The sequence below is a fragment of the Oryzias latipes genome, chromosome 1, assembly GCF_053564925.1.
Source record: "Oryzias latipes strain Hd-rR chromosome 1, Olatipes_Hd-rR_3.1".
Classification (NCBI taxonomy): Eukaryota; Metazoa; Chordata; class Actinopteri; order Beloniformes; family Adrianichthyidae; genus Oryzias; species Oryzias latipes.
In genome coordinates, this window is record NC_136237.1 from 30,078,830 (window position 1) to 30,098,690 (window position 19,861).

General features: G+C 38.9%; 1 protein-coding gene across 2 annotated transcripts; it reads left to right on the forward strand.

Moving 5' to 3' along the window:
• The first annotated feature begins 3,222 nt into the window (after positions 1-3,222).
• LOC144994616 (putative methyltransferase NSUN7) lies at positions 3,223-19,256 on the forward strand. 2 transcript variants are annotated; one of them, XM_078953219.1, is made up of 13 exons: positions 3,223-3,379; positions 4,292-4,408; positions 4,799-4,981; positions 5,893-5,951; positions 7,676-7,824; positions 7,901-8,053; positions 8,422-8,605; positions 9,758-9,971; positions 12,241-12,384; positions 12,586-12,687; positions 12,760-12,877; positions 14,834-14,954; positions 18,321-19,256. In XM_078953219.1, the coding sequence occupies exons 1-13, from the start codon at positions 3,340-3,342 to the stop codon at positions 19,113-19,115; spliced, it is 2,379 nt and encodes a 792-aa protein (XP_078809345.1). In that variant the 5' UTR covers positions 3,223-3,339; the 3' UTR covers positions 19,116-19,256. The 2 variants fall into 2 exon arrangements, with proteins under 2 accessions (XP_078809345.1, XP_078809349.1); XM_078953223.1 differs by having other exon boundaries at positions 7,688-7,824.
• The last annotated feature ends 605 nt before the right edge of the window (positions 19,257-19,861 follow it).

Below are 19,861 nucleotides of genomic sequence, written 5' to 3' on the forward strand. Positions count from 1 at the left end.
AGTGAGGCTCATTTGGCCCCAAAATCCTGCTGTGGTTTTTCCACTCTGATGAAGCCCACTCCTTCTTCTTCTACCAGCAAGTTCTGGACACGTGCTGACCGTGTCCGATCCCTTGCAATTGATTGTCTCTGGAATTGTGACTTCATCTTGGCAATTAATTTGGTTTGTTTTTTTTTCATATTAAATAACTACTAGAGTTTATATATATATAAATATATATATATATATACACAAACACTTTTAAAGTACATCAGTCTGCTGTAGTGGTTCTCTTTTTTCATGATTTACTCAGAAAAATGTCTCCCTCTCTTGGTGCAACAGCAGTACTACAACAAACATTACAATATTTACAGATAATGATTTACCTGAGGGGCTTACTCCATTAAGAACATGTTTCCCCGGGTAAAAAGAAGTTATTCATTTTTTACGAAAACGTAAATTTGACTTTTATTTTCTTAAAGCTAAATTAAACAAAGGGTATGCATTCCATAAATATATGTGCAGACTGTATGTGATGCTTTGTCTACTAGACACTCTTGATTTTTGAATGTATTCTTTGACAGAGGTACTTTTTTACATTCTACTGGAAGAAACACATAACTCAATTATCTTTGGCATGACAGAACAGAAACTCCTGAACTAAATCACCTAAAAGGTTTTTCATTACTTAACTTTTTTATGTTTGCCAACTGTATCTCAGTTGCTGATTATAAGGAACTGCAAAAAAGAATCAAAGTGTTAGTAAGGTCAGCGCCCTGGGACAGATTGGCCCTGTCCAGAATGTAGCGGGTTAATAATATGGATGGATGGATGGATGGATCGATGGATGGATGGATGGTAATATCAGCAAGATGCAAGTGCATCAATATCATTGATGCACTTGGAGAGTTGTTGTTGGAACACTTAAAAAAACACTTGGGTTATTCATGTTGGTGTGTATATTTTTTTGGAGCAATACTAATTTATTTATATATTCATTCATTCATTCATTCATTCATTCATTCATTCATTCATTCATTCATTCATTCAAGCATCTTCTGCTTGGAGCACCCAACATTTATTCTTCTTAGTTCTTGTCCTAATCACCCAAAAAAACAAGAGTCTTTCAAACAGTGACTATGCTTCTAATTTAATACTCTTGTGTTTTTTTACCATTATATTCTTACATTTCTGTTTTTTCTATGATTTTTTTTAAATGTACTTTTATTTAAACCATCTGCCTGCTTAACTTAAAGGGTCTACTTTTACAGGGACAAAACATTAAGCAATCTTCTTTAATGCCTTGTTCATAAACTAACTGGTCAGTGAATTGTAACACATGTGGAAAAAAAAAAGTTCACATCCTTGTATGTATTTACTGCCTGTATACCTTTTTATTTTTATTTTTTTTGGTTACTTAGTTTTTATCTTTATTATTAGTATAATTATTTTTTAATTATTTTACTTGTATGGCTGTCTTAAGTTGAAGGGTGGGGTGGGGTGGGGGGGCTGACATATTTTTGATAGTTGATGCTTAAACTGTTCAAACGTTTTTGTGTTCAAATTGTTCAAATTTTGAAAACAATAAGAAAAAAAAAAACTTTTATATGTTTTTATGTATTTGTGCTTGACTCTCTTCCACTGTCTAAATGCTTTGTTTTGATGACGTGGGCTGCCAGTTCTTGGCCCTATTCACCATTGAAAAAGACATTCAAATCTGAATTGTCTTGAGTTTTAAAGAAAACCAAACTAAAGTTGTAGTTATTGGACCGAATGATTTTAGTGGGCCGTCCCCAGTTGATTTGGGTCCTTTGACTGCCTTTTTAAAACCAATTGCTTCGAACTTGGGTTTTAAATTGGACAGTCATTTTAAACTGGATCAGCAGATAAGCTCAGTGGTAAGGTCGAGCTTTTTAAATCTTCGCCTACTTTCAAAGCTAAGACCATTCTTAACAGCTGCCCATTTTGAAACGGTAATCCACGTGTTCATTACGTCCCAGCTGGATTACTGTAACTCTCTTTTTTTTTCAGCCAGTCGTCTCTCTCATGTCTCCAATGTGTTCAAAATGCAGCTGCCTGTCTTCTGGTTGGAGGACATAAGAGAGACCACATCACGCCGATTTTAGCATCGCTCCACTGGTTGCTTGTCCATTTAGGGTTCATTTTAAGATTCTTTTATTTGTTTTTTTAATTTTTACATGGTCTTGCCCTGCTGAACCTCACTGAGCTTCCCCCTTCCTTACTCGCCATTCAGGTGCCTCAGATCACGATCCAAAATCAGACAAATGTATGAACATATACACACATACAAGACAAGATGGTCGCGGGGATCAGTAAGTGGAAGTTTAGTGTTGACAGCACTGATTCCCAATGAGCCATTTCTTTAACTGTGTCTAAAATGAATTATAGGTTGACCAAAAACACTATTTCCAAAGGGATTGATGCAGTCTCCTCTGACTGTTGTTTGTTTACAAACTGGTGGAGAGGAGGGGATAGTAAGCCATGAAGAATTTTGGACATGAGACAGAGATTTGAGAATTTGACCATGTTTCGCCAACTCAGTAAATCATGTTTTTGTAATATTGAACAATGGTGAACAACGTTGGGTTTCTTCTCCAAAGTTTTAACAGTTTGTAAAATGTAAAGATGTACTGCAAGCCTGTGACCAGACAGGTAAACAGTAAAATAATTTTGATATGTCATTTGAAAGATCAATGGATCAATGTTTGTACTTTTTATGTTTAAATTTCCAAAACGAAATGGAACGTTTCTGAATAACGTTGGAGTGTACATGCTTTACATAAACCAGAAAACTCTTTGTACTCATCAAAGGAACAAAGTCTGAATATTTTATGATACGCTTTTGCAGAATCATGCATAATACGTTTTTAATATGATAGTTACACTTCAAACTTTCTTTATGTTTTCATCTGTTTAATTGGAGGAGTTAAACCATCTCAGGCAGAGATCACAGCTTTTAAGCTCCTATTCTTACTTCTCTGTTTGTTTGTTTTTACACTTTTACTTCCATGCAGGAACTTAGACTGTATTTAAAATGATACGAAAGCGCTTTTACAGCCAGCAGTCAAAGTAATCAATATGAGAGTGATGGTGGAAAGAGTTTAGACTTTACATGTCTGTCTTCGAGGATCAGGCCTCCTTCATTATCATATTGTTGCCATGGCTTTCCCAAACTCAGGAAGGCTCATGCCGAACAAAGCCCTGCATTAGAAAGAGGGAGAGGCATCAGGAAGCATCCAGGCCCTTGACACTGAGAAATACAACACCGAGCAGAAAACAGCAGTTAGAAATTTATGGAAAGCTTCTGGATACTTGCTTAGCCTGCATTTCTTTGTGAAGATGAGTGCAGTTTCAGTGAAGAGGGCTCTGAATGACAATGGTAAGACCTGCTATGCAATTTTAAACAGCTCATCATCCTCTGTGCAGATTACAGTAAGCTGTTGTAGCCCTTTCTTCCACGCGCTGCTTCTTAAGTTTTCATCTGCAGGGTGCAGAAAACAGCTTGACACTCATTAAATCAGTGCTGTTTGAAATTCACTCATTTATTCCTTTCGACCTGACACGCCGCCTTATTGGACATACTGCACATTTCCGATAAACTCTGACTTTGCTCTTTAAACATTTATGAGTTTAGTAAAAGCAAATTAGACTCTATATGTCTTTTTGTCTTCATTCAGGTTTAATTAGGGGGCTGCCTGTTTAGATGTTTAAATAAAAATTAAGAAATGCCACTGAACAGGTAGGATGCATGTAGACTTTTGATTCTGAGGTCAAAATAATTCAGGTTCTGGGCATCCATCCATCCTTTTTCTTAACCCGCTGTATTCCACGGGGTATTTCATGGGGATGCAAGAGTTTAATCTAACTACTGTTGGGTGAAGAGGGGGTACACCCAGGACAGATTGGCAGTCTGTGGCAGGGTGTTTTGGGCATGTTTCCAGTAAAAAAAAAAAAGGTAATCAATGTTATTGAAGCACCGCTTCTCGCACACGAGTTAAGCAGGTGAGTCACAGATGGACCTTTGTCCAGGGTCGGACAGCAATTGATTATTTATTCATGGCTGTATCTGAACTACCCTCTAACTGCACCATGAGGAACCTATAAATGCACTTTACCAATAGCAACACTGAAGGAAGAAGACACATGAACCAGGATTATATTTGTACATCAGTCAGCGATTTGAACACACAAAGTGTTTGTTAAATGTTTGCAGAAACATCAATGACCCAAAAGAGAGTAGCTGCCAACCCTCTACAAGTATTTCACTCTCATCCTCTCTGTTACTGCACAGCAAGCTCCACTGAGGATGTCAATATGAATACTGAGACGGAGCAGGCAGTTCCCTCTGATCAAAACCACACAAGGAACCTGCCCACTCTTCCTCTTCTTGATCTGCATTCCTCCCCAGGTAAGATTTTAAATTAAAAAAAAAATCATGTAACATTTCTCTGAAGCTTCTTCATAATCTGTCATGATCATTTAGCTCCAAGAGTGGTGAGGTTGCATGCTGATCGCTGATGTGATGTTGAACTAAAGTAGTAAGAGCTTTTATTGTGAAACCGAAGAGAAGGCGGCATGTGTTTGGCCTCAGGTTGCAGTCTGCCGGATGAGCTGAGAGCATCAAATGAAGCAGAGAGGAGAAACAAAGCAAACTGAAACTTTATCCTAAAGTCGGACTTTCAGTTCTTTGAAGGGTTCATCCTTGTCAACGTAGAAAATGGGACCTAATACATTTTTTATCACATTTATTTACCTCAGACCTTCGTTTGAACATGCATTGTTTGCTCTTCCTCCTCAGACAGACGCCTTTCAGATCAGGTTTATCTGCAGGCCGCAGCCATTTTCCAGTGGCTGCATGCTGAAAAGCCAGCGCCACATCACCTCCTGCCACACAGAGAAAAGACAGACATACCGCTGTCGGGGAGTGGAGACAAAAACACAGAAAAACAGGCCTACCAGCTCGCCTTCAACACCCTCAAATGTAAGTTTAGCAGTGAACCATTCAAGATTATTGTTTCCCTCTCACCAAAAAAAGAAAAAGAATGATGTTAAAGCTGTTTTGTTATCTTACGGTATGGGTTTATGCATCAAACACACAAAAACACACCCAGTAAAATACTTAAAAGAGCACTTATTTTTTATTTAGTTGTGCAACAGTTGTTTGTTTAAACCCTACCAAACTGTGTCCCCTGCTTTAAAAAAAAGAAAGTTTTACTCAGTGTGCTGTTAGAGTTTAGCATCATTTCATTGCAATCAATCAAATGCATCATTGATTTGGTTGCAATGATGCAACCAAATGTGCATCTTAAGTGACTCAACTGACAGTAACTAAAAACAACCTTTCTAACCAATGATATCAGACAGCTGCATTCTTAGCATAGAAACCTACTGTCACCCTTAACAAAAAGTAGAACATTTGAAGTTAATTTTATGAAGTATACTTGAGTATAGCACGAAGTATAGTGTGTGAACTATTGACGATGTATGTGTGGTGTTGGAAGTATACTAAATAAATACTTTTTTCGACTAAATTTGAACATTTTAAGCATAGACTAAGTATACTTGTAGTACTTAACAATAAACTACATCTTGCCAAGCCTCTTCAACCTCAAAATGCATTCTATTCAGATCTTTGAATTGCATAAAAGACAAAGTATTGCAATAGTTTTACAAGGTGTTGTGATGCAATACAAAAAATGTGTATGAAATCATGGAGGACTTGGGATTATTTTTGGCTACTAGGTTTTTCTTGAAAATTCAATTGTATTTCCAAATGGGAGCTACAGAGGTACTGTACAAGTACATGTACTTGGGGAGAAAACTTGATGTGCAAAAAAGAAACATTCGTTTATGTGCGTATTTCTTCTATTTTTTTTTAAACTCTTATTCTAGATCAAGAGTTACTCATGGATGTGATTGCTAACAGCGGCTTGCAAAAATGTCCACATATGGTGAGTCCTTTCTCATTTCAATTTTGGATCTCGCTGTAGAAAAAAAAATGTGAGTTTTTTTTTTTTTTGTTGTTGTCCTCCAGTAAAGCATGAGTGCTTCCCCTGATCATGCTGGGGAGGCAGACAGTGCTGCAGTTTAAAGTACATTTGTATTCAGATCGTTTGTTGTCTGGCTGCTTATAGGTGACAAGAGATGCATACAAGAAGACGCATTCTCCAACTAGGGGACTAAATTACTCCATAAAACAATGTGAAACCTCACATACAGTGATAAACAGACACTGTTTTTGTGTATGTGGGGATGGGAAGTTTATTGGGGAGCAGAATGCAGGGGGAAAGGCCGTTACTGCGGAAGCAAGACCATAAACCCCACCACAGATCCTTTTTATTATTCTACAAACAGCTTTACGGCACTGTACGTGTTTCACCTTTTATGCACACAGCTTTTTGGCTTGTGGTGTCAGAATACCTGGAGTGATCAATTAACCCGGAAGAGACCATTATGAACACAGACGATTTAACACAGCAGAAAGGTAATCTTAGCTTTAATGGGCATTTTAATGTCTCTTTACGTATTATTTTCAGTTACCGGTTTGAAAACCTTATTGTCAACCACAGGCAGAGACAGTGACGGAGGGATGGTATTTATATGCAGGATCAATTCATGTGTCAGACAACCTTAGACAGGTTCAAGAGAGGTAGCAAAAGAAATACATATAGCCCCTAAAACTCTGCTCAGATTAAAATTCAAAATGTTTCTAAAAATTGTAAATGCCGTGTACTTTTAAAGGGCATTTACATGGTAATATATTACCTTAGACACACAAAAGAACAACATTTTTATGAAATATTAGTTGTTTTCCTAAATTATTTTCTAAACACAAACGCCGCCTTTTGTAATGGGTGAAATGGGGGCCGCCCATTTCAAGACATTGACCTAGAGTCGGGCTCTGCAGCGTGTCGCCAACGAAAACAAACAACATCGTAACTTTTGCAAAGATGAATGTTCACATTGGAAGAAATACCCAGAAATAAGTGAATGAATCCAAATACCACTTTGGGTTTGTTGTTTTTTTGGGAGTAATGAACATTATAAAGCATCTAAAATTTTAAAAAGTTGATCTTGCATGATATAGACCCTTTAAACCACACTGTAGTCATTATTGAGGTGCGTGTTTTGGCTCCTTACTTAATGTGCACAAATGCCACACGCACAGGGGTATGCTGGTGATATTTAAACACTTTCTAATTTCTAACTTTCAGGATGCATGCACAGAGGGTGCAATGAGCATTTATCACTAGAACAGAACTAATGGGCTCCTTGCAAAGTGTGCGCGATTGGGGGGGGGGGGGGGGGGGGGTTAAGAAAATGAATAATCCATAAAGTCTCACCTAGTCCACCCATATGTGTCGTTTAAGTGTTCACTACGACCTGTCGCCTGCAGCATGCCTGTAGAAAATCAGCTAACCGAGCTGTCTATGATCTCAAAATTGTGTGCGTGCCACCTGCTTTCCCCCAACAGGTTTGACCATTTGATCATCTGTAAAGGTAGTTGTGGAATATGTGGAAAGTTGAGAGTAACGTGAAATGAAGCTGAAACTCCAGGGGAGAAAAATCGCTGCATCAACCTCTCTCCAACTCTATGCCAGATTCATTAAATCTTGTTTATGAATGACAGTCTTGAAAAATAATTATGTCTATTTTCTCTGTGTGATTAATTTAGTTATGTTTGCAGGACAGCGACTTGTTGCCCCTGGCGATGGTGATGCTGTTTGAGCTCCAGGAAAAAAAGTTTGCTCTACAAGAGCTTGTACCAAAAGAGGGACAGGAGGTTTTCCAAGAAGTGAGGGAATTGCAGAGGATTCTTCAAAAGTGTGTTTAGATCTCAAGAGCTTTGTAATTGCATTGTTGCATTGGGATGGGTGCAAGTGTGATCCGTTTCTTACAGGTGCAAAACCAAGCTGGCTGCAAATCTAGCTCGCTTCAGAGTGAAACATCGTTTGCGGAGCGTCTCCTGTTTTTTGCCTGACTCTGTCAGGACCAAACAAACCAGAGCTAAAATCCTGCCACTCTACGCATGGATTAACACCCACAAGATAAGGTATGTCTTTGTTTTTCCTCAAGTAATAATGCACTTTTGTTTTCTTTTTAAAGTCTTGTAAATTTTTGGACTAATTCGGATTTAAAAAAAAACCTGTGTTTGCAGAACAAACTATATAAGAACTTATATTGTAACTGCTTTGGTTGTATTCAATTTTATTGTTTTTGGGAGAAACACAGTTTCCAGGCAGTCTCACGGTTTGAATTTTGAATATTTTTTCAAGTTTTTAGGAGCACAAGGGTCTTTGTGAATGACACTGTGGTAACTTGAGGGTAAAAGTCTTTTATTCTGTCAATGTAACACTGAGAAGAAGCTGATATCACACTGATAAAATAAATGAGACTGGGTCTTTTTTTTTTTTTCTGCAGTCTTGCTGATATTTGTGAAGCCCTGCAAAGCGCCGGCCTTATTGAAGCTCAGAACATAACAGACCTCACGGAGTTCACCTTCTGCAAGGACCCACTCTGTCCAGACACTCTTGTCTTCCATCAAAGCCTGCAGGCTAAGCTCCTGCACAGCCGTCTCACTGCCACACATGTGCTGAACATACAGGTAGAAATCTACACTTAAAGCACAGATGGAAGAAACAGAGTAAAAAAAAAGATTAATCTCCCAGAGAGAAAAAAAAAGAAATGCTATTACATGCAATGTCATTCTGCTCTTTAAAAGTTCAACTTGGACTTTACAAATTAGAAAAATAAATTCAAGGTGCATGAATCTGAGCACAAATGTTTAGCGTTTTCAGGAAGATTTTTATTTTTAAAGTTTTTATTTTCATGTTTTATTTTTGACATTTACTTTAAAAGAAAAACATAGGGAATCATTAAAAAGAATACAAGAAAATTCCTAAAGGAAATGAGAAAAATAAAAGTCTTATAAGTTGCACACAGTAGGACATTGCATGAAAAAATCTTTATCACCCAATGTAGAAGAGTTATTAATACACTCAGCTGCCGCTTTATTAGGTACACCTTGCCAGGTATACCTTTTGCCTTCAGAACTGCCTTAACTATTGGTGGCATAGATTCAATAAGGTACTGGAAACATTCCTTCTTATTGTCCAATTATGGTGATTCAGTGTGTATTGTAGCCTCAGTTTCCTGATCTTAGCTGACAGGAGTGGTCCTGGTGTGGTCTTCTGCTGCTGTAGTCCATCTGCTTCAAGGTTGGATGTGTTGTACATTAGGATGCTCTTCTCTGTTGTAACCAGTAGTTATTTGAGTTACTGTTGCCTTTCTATCAGCTGTAACCAGTCTGACCTCTGGCCTCAACAAGGCATTTCTGCCCACAGAACTGCTGCTCACTGGATATTTCCTTTTTTTTCCCAGACCATTCCCTAGAAGCCCTAGTAGATCAGCAGTTTCTGAAATACTCAGACCAGCCCAACTGGCACCAACAACAGTGCCACGTTCAAAGTCACTCCAGTCACCTTTCTTCCCCATTCAGATGCTCGGTTTGAACTGCAGCAGATCGTCTTGATCATGTCTACATGCCAAAATGCACTGAGTTGCTGTGATGTGATTGGCTGATTGCGTTAACGAGCCGTTGGACAGGTGTGCCTGACAAAGCGGATAGATACGAATTACTGATTTACTAATTAAAGGTCAAATTTTGTTCCCTTCTTGAACATAGAATTTGCTTTTACTGTATTCTAATATTTATATAGAGTTGATATATAACACTGGCTTATACTTCTGTATGCAGGACAGAAGTGCGTGTTTGACAGTCAGGGTTCTGCAGCCTCTTCTGTATGAAAAAGCCGACGTGTTGGTGGTGGGGTCCTTCTCAGCTTTGACCGTGGCTCACATCGCCACTGTGGCTGCTTCCCGCGTGGGCAGAGTGCTGGTGTGCAGCACCGATCACACACCGTCACAGGTGAAGGAAATGCGGGAGCTGCTCGCACAAATGGACATACAAAGTGAGTGGCGATTAGACCTCAGCGATCGGACGGTAGAGCATATGCTTGAGACTTTTGGAAAAATGAGTCTAAAACTTTATTTGTTAATGATCTTTTTGTTATTATCACAGTTGGAGGTTCCTTAGAATTAACTATTGCTCCATATTTGGGTTTTAGTTTTTCATTGTTTCTGATGCAAAAATTGGGAGGATATGAAGAAAATCTACAACTATTGCACATTTTTAATAAGATCCATTTGGCAGTTTTCTTCTCTTCATAATTTATAGCTATTTTTTATGGCTTAATGTGTTATAACATACAATTATATGTTTAGTTTATAATGATACTGAAGTGCTATAAGAACTCAAAATGTAACTTTTCTGATCATGTCAACCCTATTTCAGTGAAAGAGTTTTTTCCTCGAAGAGGTTCTAGTTTGTTTCCACAGGCAGCCGTTTTTTCTGAAAGCCTTCAATTCCCTGAACAGTTGATAAAAAGTTCAGGACTGACAGCACTTAGCCGCCTTATCGTCAAACCCCTTCGAGTATAAAAATGTACTCTTCCTGCTGCACTCTGAGCTGAACATTTTGTGTCCTTCAGGAGAATTTCATGTTAGAATAATTCTCTGTTGGACTGAAGCATAACTAGGCTGCATGTTTTGTAAAAGGGTCAGAATACAAATAGATGAAGAATGATGATGATGTTTCATTGGCTGTGAAATAAGTGACCAGGGTCATATTTACAAATTTAATAATTCAATTGAACTTCACAAAAAATATACAATAACTATACCAAATCTATGAACTGATGTTCTTTTACAGCACTGTTGCAATGTTTGTAGAGAAAAACTGTTCTTTTGTGTGTTTTAATGTAAGAAATATCAAGTTTACCAAGAGAAGTTTTCTGTTTGTTTTGTCTTAATCCCCACTTATGTGTTTTTTATAACCTAATAAAATTGGTTTTAGAATGAAAATTTGATAAATGGTTCAAAAATGGTGTCAAATTGGAATTTAAATCAGATAGTGAACTTTTTAAACTGCGATTTGATCTGTTCAGTATATGGCAGTGACAGATTAGTGACACTCAACCCTCAACTTTCAATAGAGATTTCAATAGAGGTGAAGATGCTCTGTGTGTGTAAACCTTTTAACTAGATTTATCTGGAAAGCCTTCAAACCTTCCCCTCTTACCAGTTAACGCTTTACATTTGCATTTGATAAATAACAATAAACATCGCTGGATCTAGCTGGGTCCAATCTGTTCAAATCTAACCTCAAATGGGTCAGATCGTGTCTTTAAAATACTTTTTTCTTTGTCTGCTATTGTTCATTTCAGTGTTTACTTCTTTTTTTTCAATGACAAAATATCTGTACTTTCAAGATTTCTGAGGAAAGAAAAACTTTGAAAGGAACCTAAAGCAACAGTTGACATTTCATCTTGGACATCCTGAACAGTAAGAAGAGGCTGTAGAGTTCAGGAACTTACAATCACCTGACACACATCTCCTCTTCGCTGTGGGATCCATCATACAGCGCAGCTCAGGACCTGTGGGTGCAGCTTAATGAGATTTTGAACATGATGAAGTCTGCGGCTTTACTCTCACCTGATACCTGCATATCACATTGCCACGTCCTGGTCAATTGTTCTCCTAAAAGTTCTGCAACATTTCAAACCTTAATGAATTTTGGAACCCAGACCTGCAACACACATCTCAGAAAAAGAAAGCGCTTTCACTAAGGGCAGGGGCGTCCAAACTTTTTGCAAAGAAGGCCAGGTTTGGTGAGGGGAAAAATGTGTGAGGGCCAACCATTTGGCCTGACATTCTTTAAACTATTTTGCCATTAAATAAAAATTAGCTATTTAATTAATATTTCATTACCACGGCATATTTCACGCAGAAAACCAATCATTTTTAATACGTTTTGGCCTAAACTACTGTCAAGTTCTCATTTTTTCGCACTATTCATTCCTAGTTAACTTGTCGTTGATGTTGATGGCATGTCTCGTCTGTAAATCATAAATTAGCCATCCCCCATCAAGAAATTGTACACCTAGTTTTTAGAAAATGCTGGAGACCACATATCATTCATTTTATTAAAGGAGCCTACGGGTCGTTGCAAAATTGAATGCGGGACGCATTTGGCCCACGGGCCGGACTTTAGACATGCCTACCCTAGGGGATCTCAACAGCCTGCCGAGTCATAGATACTAAAAAAAACAGTCAGTGGTGAATCCTTACAGTTTGCGTCTCTTTTGTACTTTCCTGACTCATATCCATAATTTTTTGCAGATGTTCAAATCCTTTCAGATGCTTTTTCCAATCTCAGCGAGTGGGACACCAGCGCTCAGATGATCAGAGTCATCGCTGTTCTGCCACAGTGTTCGTCCTCTGCCCTCAATGACCCGGTGCCCACCATGCACAGCGAACACGGAGGTGTGTCAATCAAAGGGTTGTGTTAAATGTGCCCCATGTTTAAAATTTTTTCTAAAAAAGAACGAATTTCCCACATTAAGATGGGAAAACCCAGAGAAAACACAAATGATAAAACTCCAAAACTGCCATTTTTTTGTTCGAAATAAAAAGTTTTAATTTTTCCTGTTAAAATCTAAAAAAGGTGAATGAATTTGTTAACAGACTGGACTCTACTGCCAGAATTGTCCCAGGGTTCTGTTTCCTCCAGCAAAATGCTCTCCCTGACCACCAAACAATCATGGCTGCTGGGTCATGCGCTCACCTGTGAGTACAACATCACTGTTTCAAAGAAACATTTCAACAACTCCAACCATTCACTTCCTCTCTGCTTGTCAGTTCCAAAGGTGCAGACTGTTCTGTACTGCACTCGCTCAGTCTATCCTGACGAAAATGAGGATCTGGTGAGGAAGGTTCTAGAAAAAGCCCGCACTCCTCCCAAACTGCTGCCATTCAGGTACAACCCAAACTAAAACGTTGTTCCCCTTTTGTGCGTTTGCTTTGAGCGTTCACCACTGCAAAGCAGAGCAGTAACTTTTCTTTGCAATGATCTCTTTGCCGTAAGCCTGTCCAGGATTGAAATGAACAGTGAAGGACTGAGAATTGTTCAACATATTCGAAGACGTCCAGAGGCAGCTGCTGAAATAATAAACTGCCGTGAGCATGTGTAGGTATGAGTCTGACATCCCCAGGATGTCAGTCATTTGGGAGAATATACAACAACCAGCAGGAAAAACAATGAGCGCTTTTTCTCCTCACTGATAAATCTCCAATTTTGTGAGCATTCAATGTGTGTTTGACTCTTTTGAAACATCAAGAGGACTGGCACGTTCACTGGATTGCTTTCCCAGACGTTTCAAAACTGTCCTTTCAGGCTGAACTGCCAGCTGTCACACAAGGATTTATGCCTCTAAATGTCAGTGAAGCATCTTTTCTATATACTTAAAACTCATTTTTATAGTCACGCATTTGGTCCAACAGGGGAATTTGCCCTGCTTTAAACCTTTAAGGTTTTTTTTATGCTTTTCTTCACTTGTTTAATAGTTTTAAAAAAATTTAATTATGTTAAGCTTTTAATTTATAGCGTTTTATACATAGTTTGTGTTAAAGTGATTTGTCAAATAAAAGCTTGAATTTATTTATGTTTAAAAAGATATATCACGGCTGAACAACAACGTATTTCTAAAGATTTTATTTTTAAAAAAGGTGTCCAATACACTCGAGAACACTGGACAGATAAAACATTAAAAGCGACAAAAGTTCCAAATATTGAAAAAGTAACAATCTCTTAAAATATATTGTGGCCATAGTTAAGGATTCTTTTCTCTCAACTTTTTATTGCTTTTTTTTTGGTCCAACTGCTATATGGCTGCTGCAGGCTTTTTCAAACATCAGTTTTCTTGAAGTGTCTTGTTTTCAGGTCAGTCTGGTCAGGTTGTCTGCTTTGTCTTCCTATTTGCTTCATGATTTTGTCATCCTTTGACCTTATTTATCACCGTCACAAGTCCGGTCTCCTGCATTTTGGGTCCCTCACTAATGCTCCCATAACAGGAAGAGGAACGAGACACTTGTTCAAAGTAAAGAATCAGAATAAGATTTACAGTACTTTTGTTTGTATTTCAGCTTTGAGCTCCATATTTTTGTGCTACATCACTTGGGGCATGGTGTTAAGGTTTTTAATAACTTATATAAACTAATGTGTCCAAATCCCCCCACCTACTCTCCATCCCCTAAAGGACTTGCAGGACTATCCAGTGCCCTGGATTTTAACGCTTTTCGACAACAAAGCTCACTACTTTATTTTGAAAGGGAAAAAATGAGGTCAACCCTTAAAACCTGACAAATATTAATATTTTACAAAGACTATTTATGAGTCCACTGTGTTCTAATAGTAAAAACTTAGATGAAATGTAAAAAATGAAGTTATATATATTTTTTTCAAATGACACATTGTTTAAACACAGTGCACTGCGGTCTACATTTGCCATTCCAGTGAGCATCATTGCACAATAGTTTTTCAGAGACTCTTGGAATTGTAAATTAGTGCACTAAGTAGTAAATAATGAGGGAATTTGGACACAATCGGAAAAACGTTTTCTCCATTTGACAATCATAACACCTGCAGGGTCTTTGAGGGAAAGTTCCATTAGTTGTTGTCACACACCTGGTTGTGCAAATTGCCACATTTGACCCCGATGCAGCCAGATCGCGTTCTGGAACCGTTTTGTCGCTCAAAACCAACTCCAACCCCCTCCAACCTCCCGATCTTAGGGTGACGATCTACCACAATGCCACTTCTGAAGGTGACAGCTTTCATGCAGTGCCCCTAGTTGTTGACCTTTCCCTGAACTAAAACAATAATAAATTACCGCTGACCATGTTCTTCATGAGCTGCTTTTCACTGCTTCCTCAGGGTGAGTGGTCCGGTTTTTCCAAGTGATTCTCCACCAGGAGCCACAGCGGACCCCAGGTTCTTCAGACTAGCGCCTTCTCAGCTCACCAACGGATGCTTTATCGCCAGACTATCGCGTCAGGTGAGGCTGTAAAAGAGTCGGGGCAGAGGGAGTCAGTGGTGTTTCTTGCACTGGAGTATTTCTGTGAGGGCGAGTGTGTCTGTGCCTGATTGCCTTAAGAAGTGCTGAGGCAGCACTCTTTTACTGTCTGCTGGGAGGTCATGCAGCTTGTCAGCAGACACGCAGATGCAAAGTCGTGCTCCTTGAAAATACTGCAGCATTATTCCAACTCAATAAGAAAAGAGACAAGTTATGGAAAAAATATACCCGGACCACTGGTGCATATCAGAGCTTCATGGCAAAGATGAATGGATAATCCTGACAGTCTCAGAGCTCTTCAAGCATGCTGCATCCACACAGTTGTACCCACTCGTCTTCCTGCTTTACTCATGAAACCAAGAAAAGAACAAATGGAGGGAAAAGGTGAGATGCTGCTCCTTTGATTGATCCTCTGCAGCCGGAAAATCTGGCACCAAATACATAAGCACAATTAGACTTGCAATGCAATTTTGAGAGTTGAAAAACACACTTCATGTTCTAATTTGTTTGGTTTACCTGTAAGCAAAAAAGGTATGTGGTAATGAAGTGTCAAGGATTTAAAATATAAATAGCTATGGTGCAAGAACAACCAAGAACTCCAGATGAAAAGTGAGCTCTGTCCCCTTAAAAAAAAAGGCCCTCGTGATGCTAACACTCTGACAGCCCCATAGGCTAAACCATCTGGCTTCAGAAAGCCAACTTCAAATTTGAAACTTTAGTGTAAGGGATGTCAAACCATTGCAGCTTGATGGAGTTCTAACGTTGAGTCTCCTCAGCCACCATGAAAACACCACAAACAAGTTTTAACACAAACAAAGGTAACAGAGTAAAGTTCAGACACCAACAAAACCAAAAATGGTAAGCAGGGGTAACAAAAACGAAAGAAAAAAAAAGCTGAAAATCCTGCAGAAAATGATGAGTGCGCCTTTTCCGGATGTTATCCTATTTTCTTGTTCCAAACAGAACAATCCAGCAGAGGTCGTTCACTCTGAAAGCTAAAACCTTAAAACTGAAAACAGGCTTTGATTTTATGAGACTAGAAACCTCCTGTGAGGATGAAATCTGCAAAAACGAACACTTAAAAAGTAAAAAAGACCCTTTTTTCAAGAAAAATAAACTTATCAAGAAAGTTTTTCTATAACAAAATAATCCTAGTTTGAGAAAACATGTATTAGCGACCAGACCAATAATCCAATAATCCTACCGTTTTCTTTCTTATTTAAAGAAAAGTGGGCTGCACAGCATCTTTCTGTGTTGAGTTTGCATGTTCTCTCCATGCATGCATAGGTTTTCTCCAGACACTTTAGCTTCCCCCCACAGTCCATAAACATGCTTCATAGATTAACTGGGTGCTTTAAAGTGTTCATAGGTGTGAGTGGGAGTTCAGGATGTACCCTACCTTTGCCCAACAGTAGCTGGGACAGGCTCCAGCAACTCCATCCCCCCGAAAGGGGTACAGAGAAAATGGATTGATTTAAAGAAAAGCTTTCACATTTCTAGGGATCTGTTTTAGCAGTGTGTATGTTAGTTACATCGTTTATTATGACACATTAATTATGGAAACATGTTTCAACAGTAACTCCTTCACATATTTTAGTGAAGTTTTATGAATACAATTTTGGGTGATTTAATTTCATATTTGCTCACAGAATGCAGTCTATATCTCTAGAAAGACAGTCTAGAGAACCTCACAAATGTATTAAATTATCCTGTGTTTATATTTTGGGTTTAAATGTCTGCTGATAAGAAGATCCACATGGTTTTTATCTGTTTAGACAGACAGAGCAGATTCTGGCTCGTCCAGCTCATTGCAGTCATTTAAAATCCAATCAGGAGGTCAAATTGGATTGAAATTCAAGGTCACAGCAAGTCAAGTCACAGAACAGAATATTTGATCCACCAATACTTTTGTGGTGCCCCACCCAAATACAAATCTAACTATATATATACATATATAAAGCGTGCATTATTAATCAAGGAAACAAAAAAAACAACAAAGACAATCAAATACTGGTGTGTGAAAAGACAGAAAGAAAAGCTTTGACGTTTTTTCATATCTGCATTTAAATAAATGAATGGATGCTCCTGGGAAATATCTTCTCTGCATTGCTCTAAGCAAAACATTGACAGTCAGCCGTCAGCGCTCACATGCTGTTTCATCAGGAAAGCTTCATTTTGCAAATATTATTCAAGTATTCAAGAGAAGGAAATTGTTTCAACGGTTCTGAGAGGAAGAAACGCAAGTGAGATGTTTCGTTCTTACTCACAGCTCAATATCCCTATGTATGGAGTATACTTATATAACGCTTTTCTACCTTCCTCGAAGGCCCAAAGCGCTTTAGTCACAGTCGCATTCACCCATTCACACACTGATGGCGACTCCGCTGCCACACACTGGCGCCAACCTCCCACTAGAGGCAAGGTGGGATTCTGTGTCTTGCCTAAGGACAATTCGACACATGGGCGGGCGGGCAAGGCGGGAATCGAACCTGCAATCTCCCGATCAGAGGTCGACCACCCTATCACTGCACCACGGCCGAAAAGAGTTCTTAGGATCAGAAATGACTGAAAATGTCAATTCAGCAATACATTAGGCGCTGAATTGACACCATAACACTTCATGTAACTGACATTGCATGAAGTAAGTAAGACTTTGTAGAACACTTACACCAAAGCCGCCTCTGAAAGCTGAACTTCTCTAATCAAAGGACTCTACCACAAACAGCTGCTTTATTGTTTTTTTCTGAAACACTGACATTCTGCAGAGTTTTTATGTAAAAATGTTTGCATCGCTCAAAAAGCTTTAACAATGTATCTGTTCTACGTTCAGGAAGAGCAGAGATTCTGCCCCTAAAGCAGGGGTGGGCAAACGGTTCTGAAATTTGATAGAAGGACCAGACAGGGAGCAGATGCATGGAGTGTTTTGGTAATTCACCTTATAAGAGAACATGTTTGAGTTTTTATTTCAACACTGTGGCTTTTGTTCTCATTTTAGAGCCATTTGCACCATTTGATGCACCTCATGTAAAACCCAAACTTAGAGAAATGCTGCATTCAGTGTGTATGACTTTTGGGCTCCCTACCATGAAAAATGTGGAGTAAATGACAGATTCAAGAAAAGAAAAAATAAGTTTTCTAAACTGGCTTTGAGAGATGTTAAATTTTCTTCTTTTTTTCTTTTAGGAGATGGACAGTACTTAGAAGCAATTTGTCTTTCCTGCAATAGAAAGCAGTCACACCACGGTCACATCTGAGAAGCTGTGTTGCACCGATCTTTCTCATGTGAGGGTTTATGATTATAAAGGTGTAAAATTGCTTGTTTTCAATCAAAAACTTGGTGTTTTTCAGGCTGACCCCACAAAGGTTGAAACAGTCCAGGATGTGCTGGCAAGAGCAGCTGCTAAGGGCCTCCTGGGGGGCATAATTCCTGAACCGCCAAGAGGTCGTAAAAAGGGGAAAAGCAAGAAGACTCAAGCTGCTTCATCTATAAGCAAACCATCATCCCCATCTGAACCAGAGAGGCGGGAGGGGGAGGATTCTGAAAATCCAACCTCAGAACAGGGACAAGAGATTGTACAGGAAGACTTCAGGAAGGACGGGGAAAAGGTGACCGAAACGAACGGAGGAAAGAAAAAAAAGCGTAAACGGGCAAAAAAACAAAGCAGAAAAGCAGACTCTGTTCAAAAGAAGTCTACAAAGAAAACAGGGAACCAGTCGCACAATAAGAAGGCAAGTAAGCCCAAACAAATACCGCGTCTCACGCTCGCATCAATTTCCTCAGACAAACCCTCCAGCAGCTTGACTCTGATCACAGCTCTCGCACACAAGATCAGCGGGAATCCAGCGGGTCAGTCCCAGCAGAGCTCAGCTGCTTCCAACTCAACCATCAGAAGACCAAATGTTCAGCAAGCAGGAGCAGAAACACTCAAGGACACCGCCGAACCCTCCAGACAGGGGAGACAGGAGAAGGCTGCAACAACACAGGGAGCAGTGAGGCCTAAAGACCATGTCCTACCACCAATTTCCTGTCTCATCTCCTCTTCTCCGGGCAACAAGAGCAGAAATTCTGTCTCCCAGAGCGTCTCTTCTCAGCCTGTAAGCACTTCAGCATCCTTATCCTCAATCTCACTGCCTGACATTTAAAAATGCAGCCGTGAGGTTTATCTTAAGTGTTTCTACTTTTGGGTCAAACTGAAAAAAAAGGATAAAAAAATTAACAATTGTTCATTTTTTAACACCATCACATGAGATAAATGCTTAAACAGTTAAGGCCAGCTTGAACAAAAGGAATTTTAACGATGTTTGTTTACTATTAATGTAGCTAAATTCATTTATGTGCCATAGTTTTATATTTCTATGTAAATGTGACATAATTATATATTGAATGTATATATACATTTAACTTTACACATGAGAAAAATAAAATATGAGATCAAATAAGGGTCTAAAAACTACTTTTTTTTACGCCAACATTTCTGCAGCAAAAACGTCTCCTCTGTCCCGAGGACGCCTGCTGACTAATTGTCTTTATGCCCAGACAATAACATGGCATTTTCATTAACTGTGCAATTAATCTGTAGAAAACAAAAGGAAAACTATCTAACAAATGATGTGGTAAAATTGTTCGACCCAAGTATGCACAGAATGTATATAAGGGCCTCTGTGAAAACATTAGCACTAATTGCAGGATGTAAACAGCAAAGCACAGAGGTGAGAGTGTAATTATCTGGGCCTATGAGTGTTAAAGGTGTTCATGATTAAAAAAATAAAATTAATGCAAACTAATCTGACAGGTTGCTGTTTATTTAGTCTCCAGGTGGGAGCCTGCAGGCACCGACCATCCATTTGACCTTTTTTATTAATTGATTTTTTTCAACGAGAACTTTAAG

What these genes read in the sequence shown, in the direction of transcription:
- LOC144994616 (XM_078953219.1), top strand. Translation starts at nt 3,340, where the DNA reads ATGAGTGCAGTTTCAGTGAAGAGGGCTCTGAATGACAATG. An exon ending in TGCAAAAATGTCCACATATG is followed by an intron (nt 5,952 to 7,675) that starts GTGAGTCCTTTC and finishes TGATTAATTTAG; the next exon opens with TTATGTTTGCAGGACAGCGA. An exon ending in CGCACAAATGGACATACAAA is followed by an intron (nt 9,972 to 12,240) that starts GTGAGTGGCGAT and finishes AATTTTTTGCAG; the next exon opens with ATGTTCAAATCCTTTCAGAT.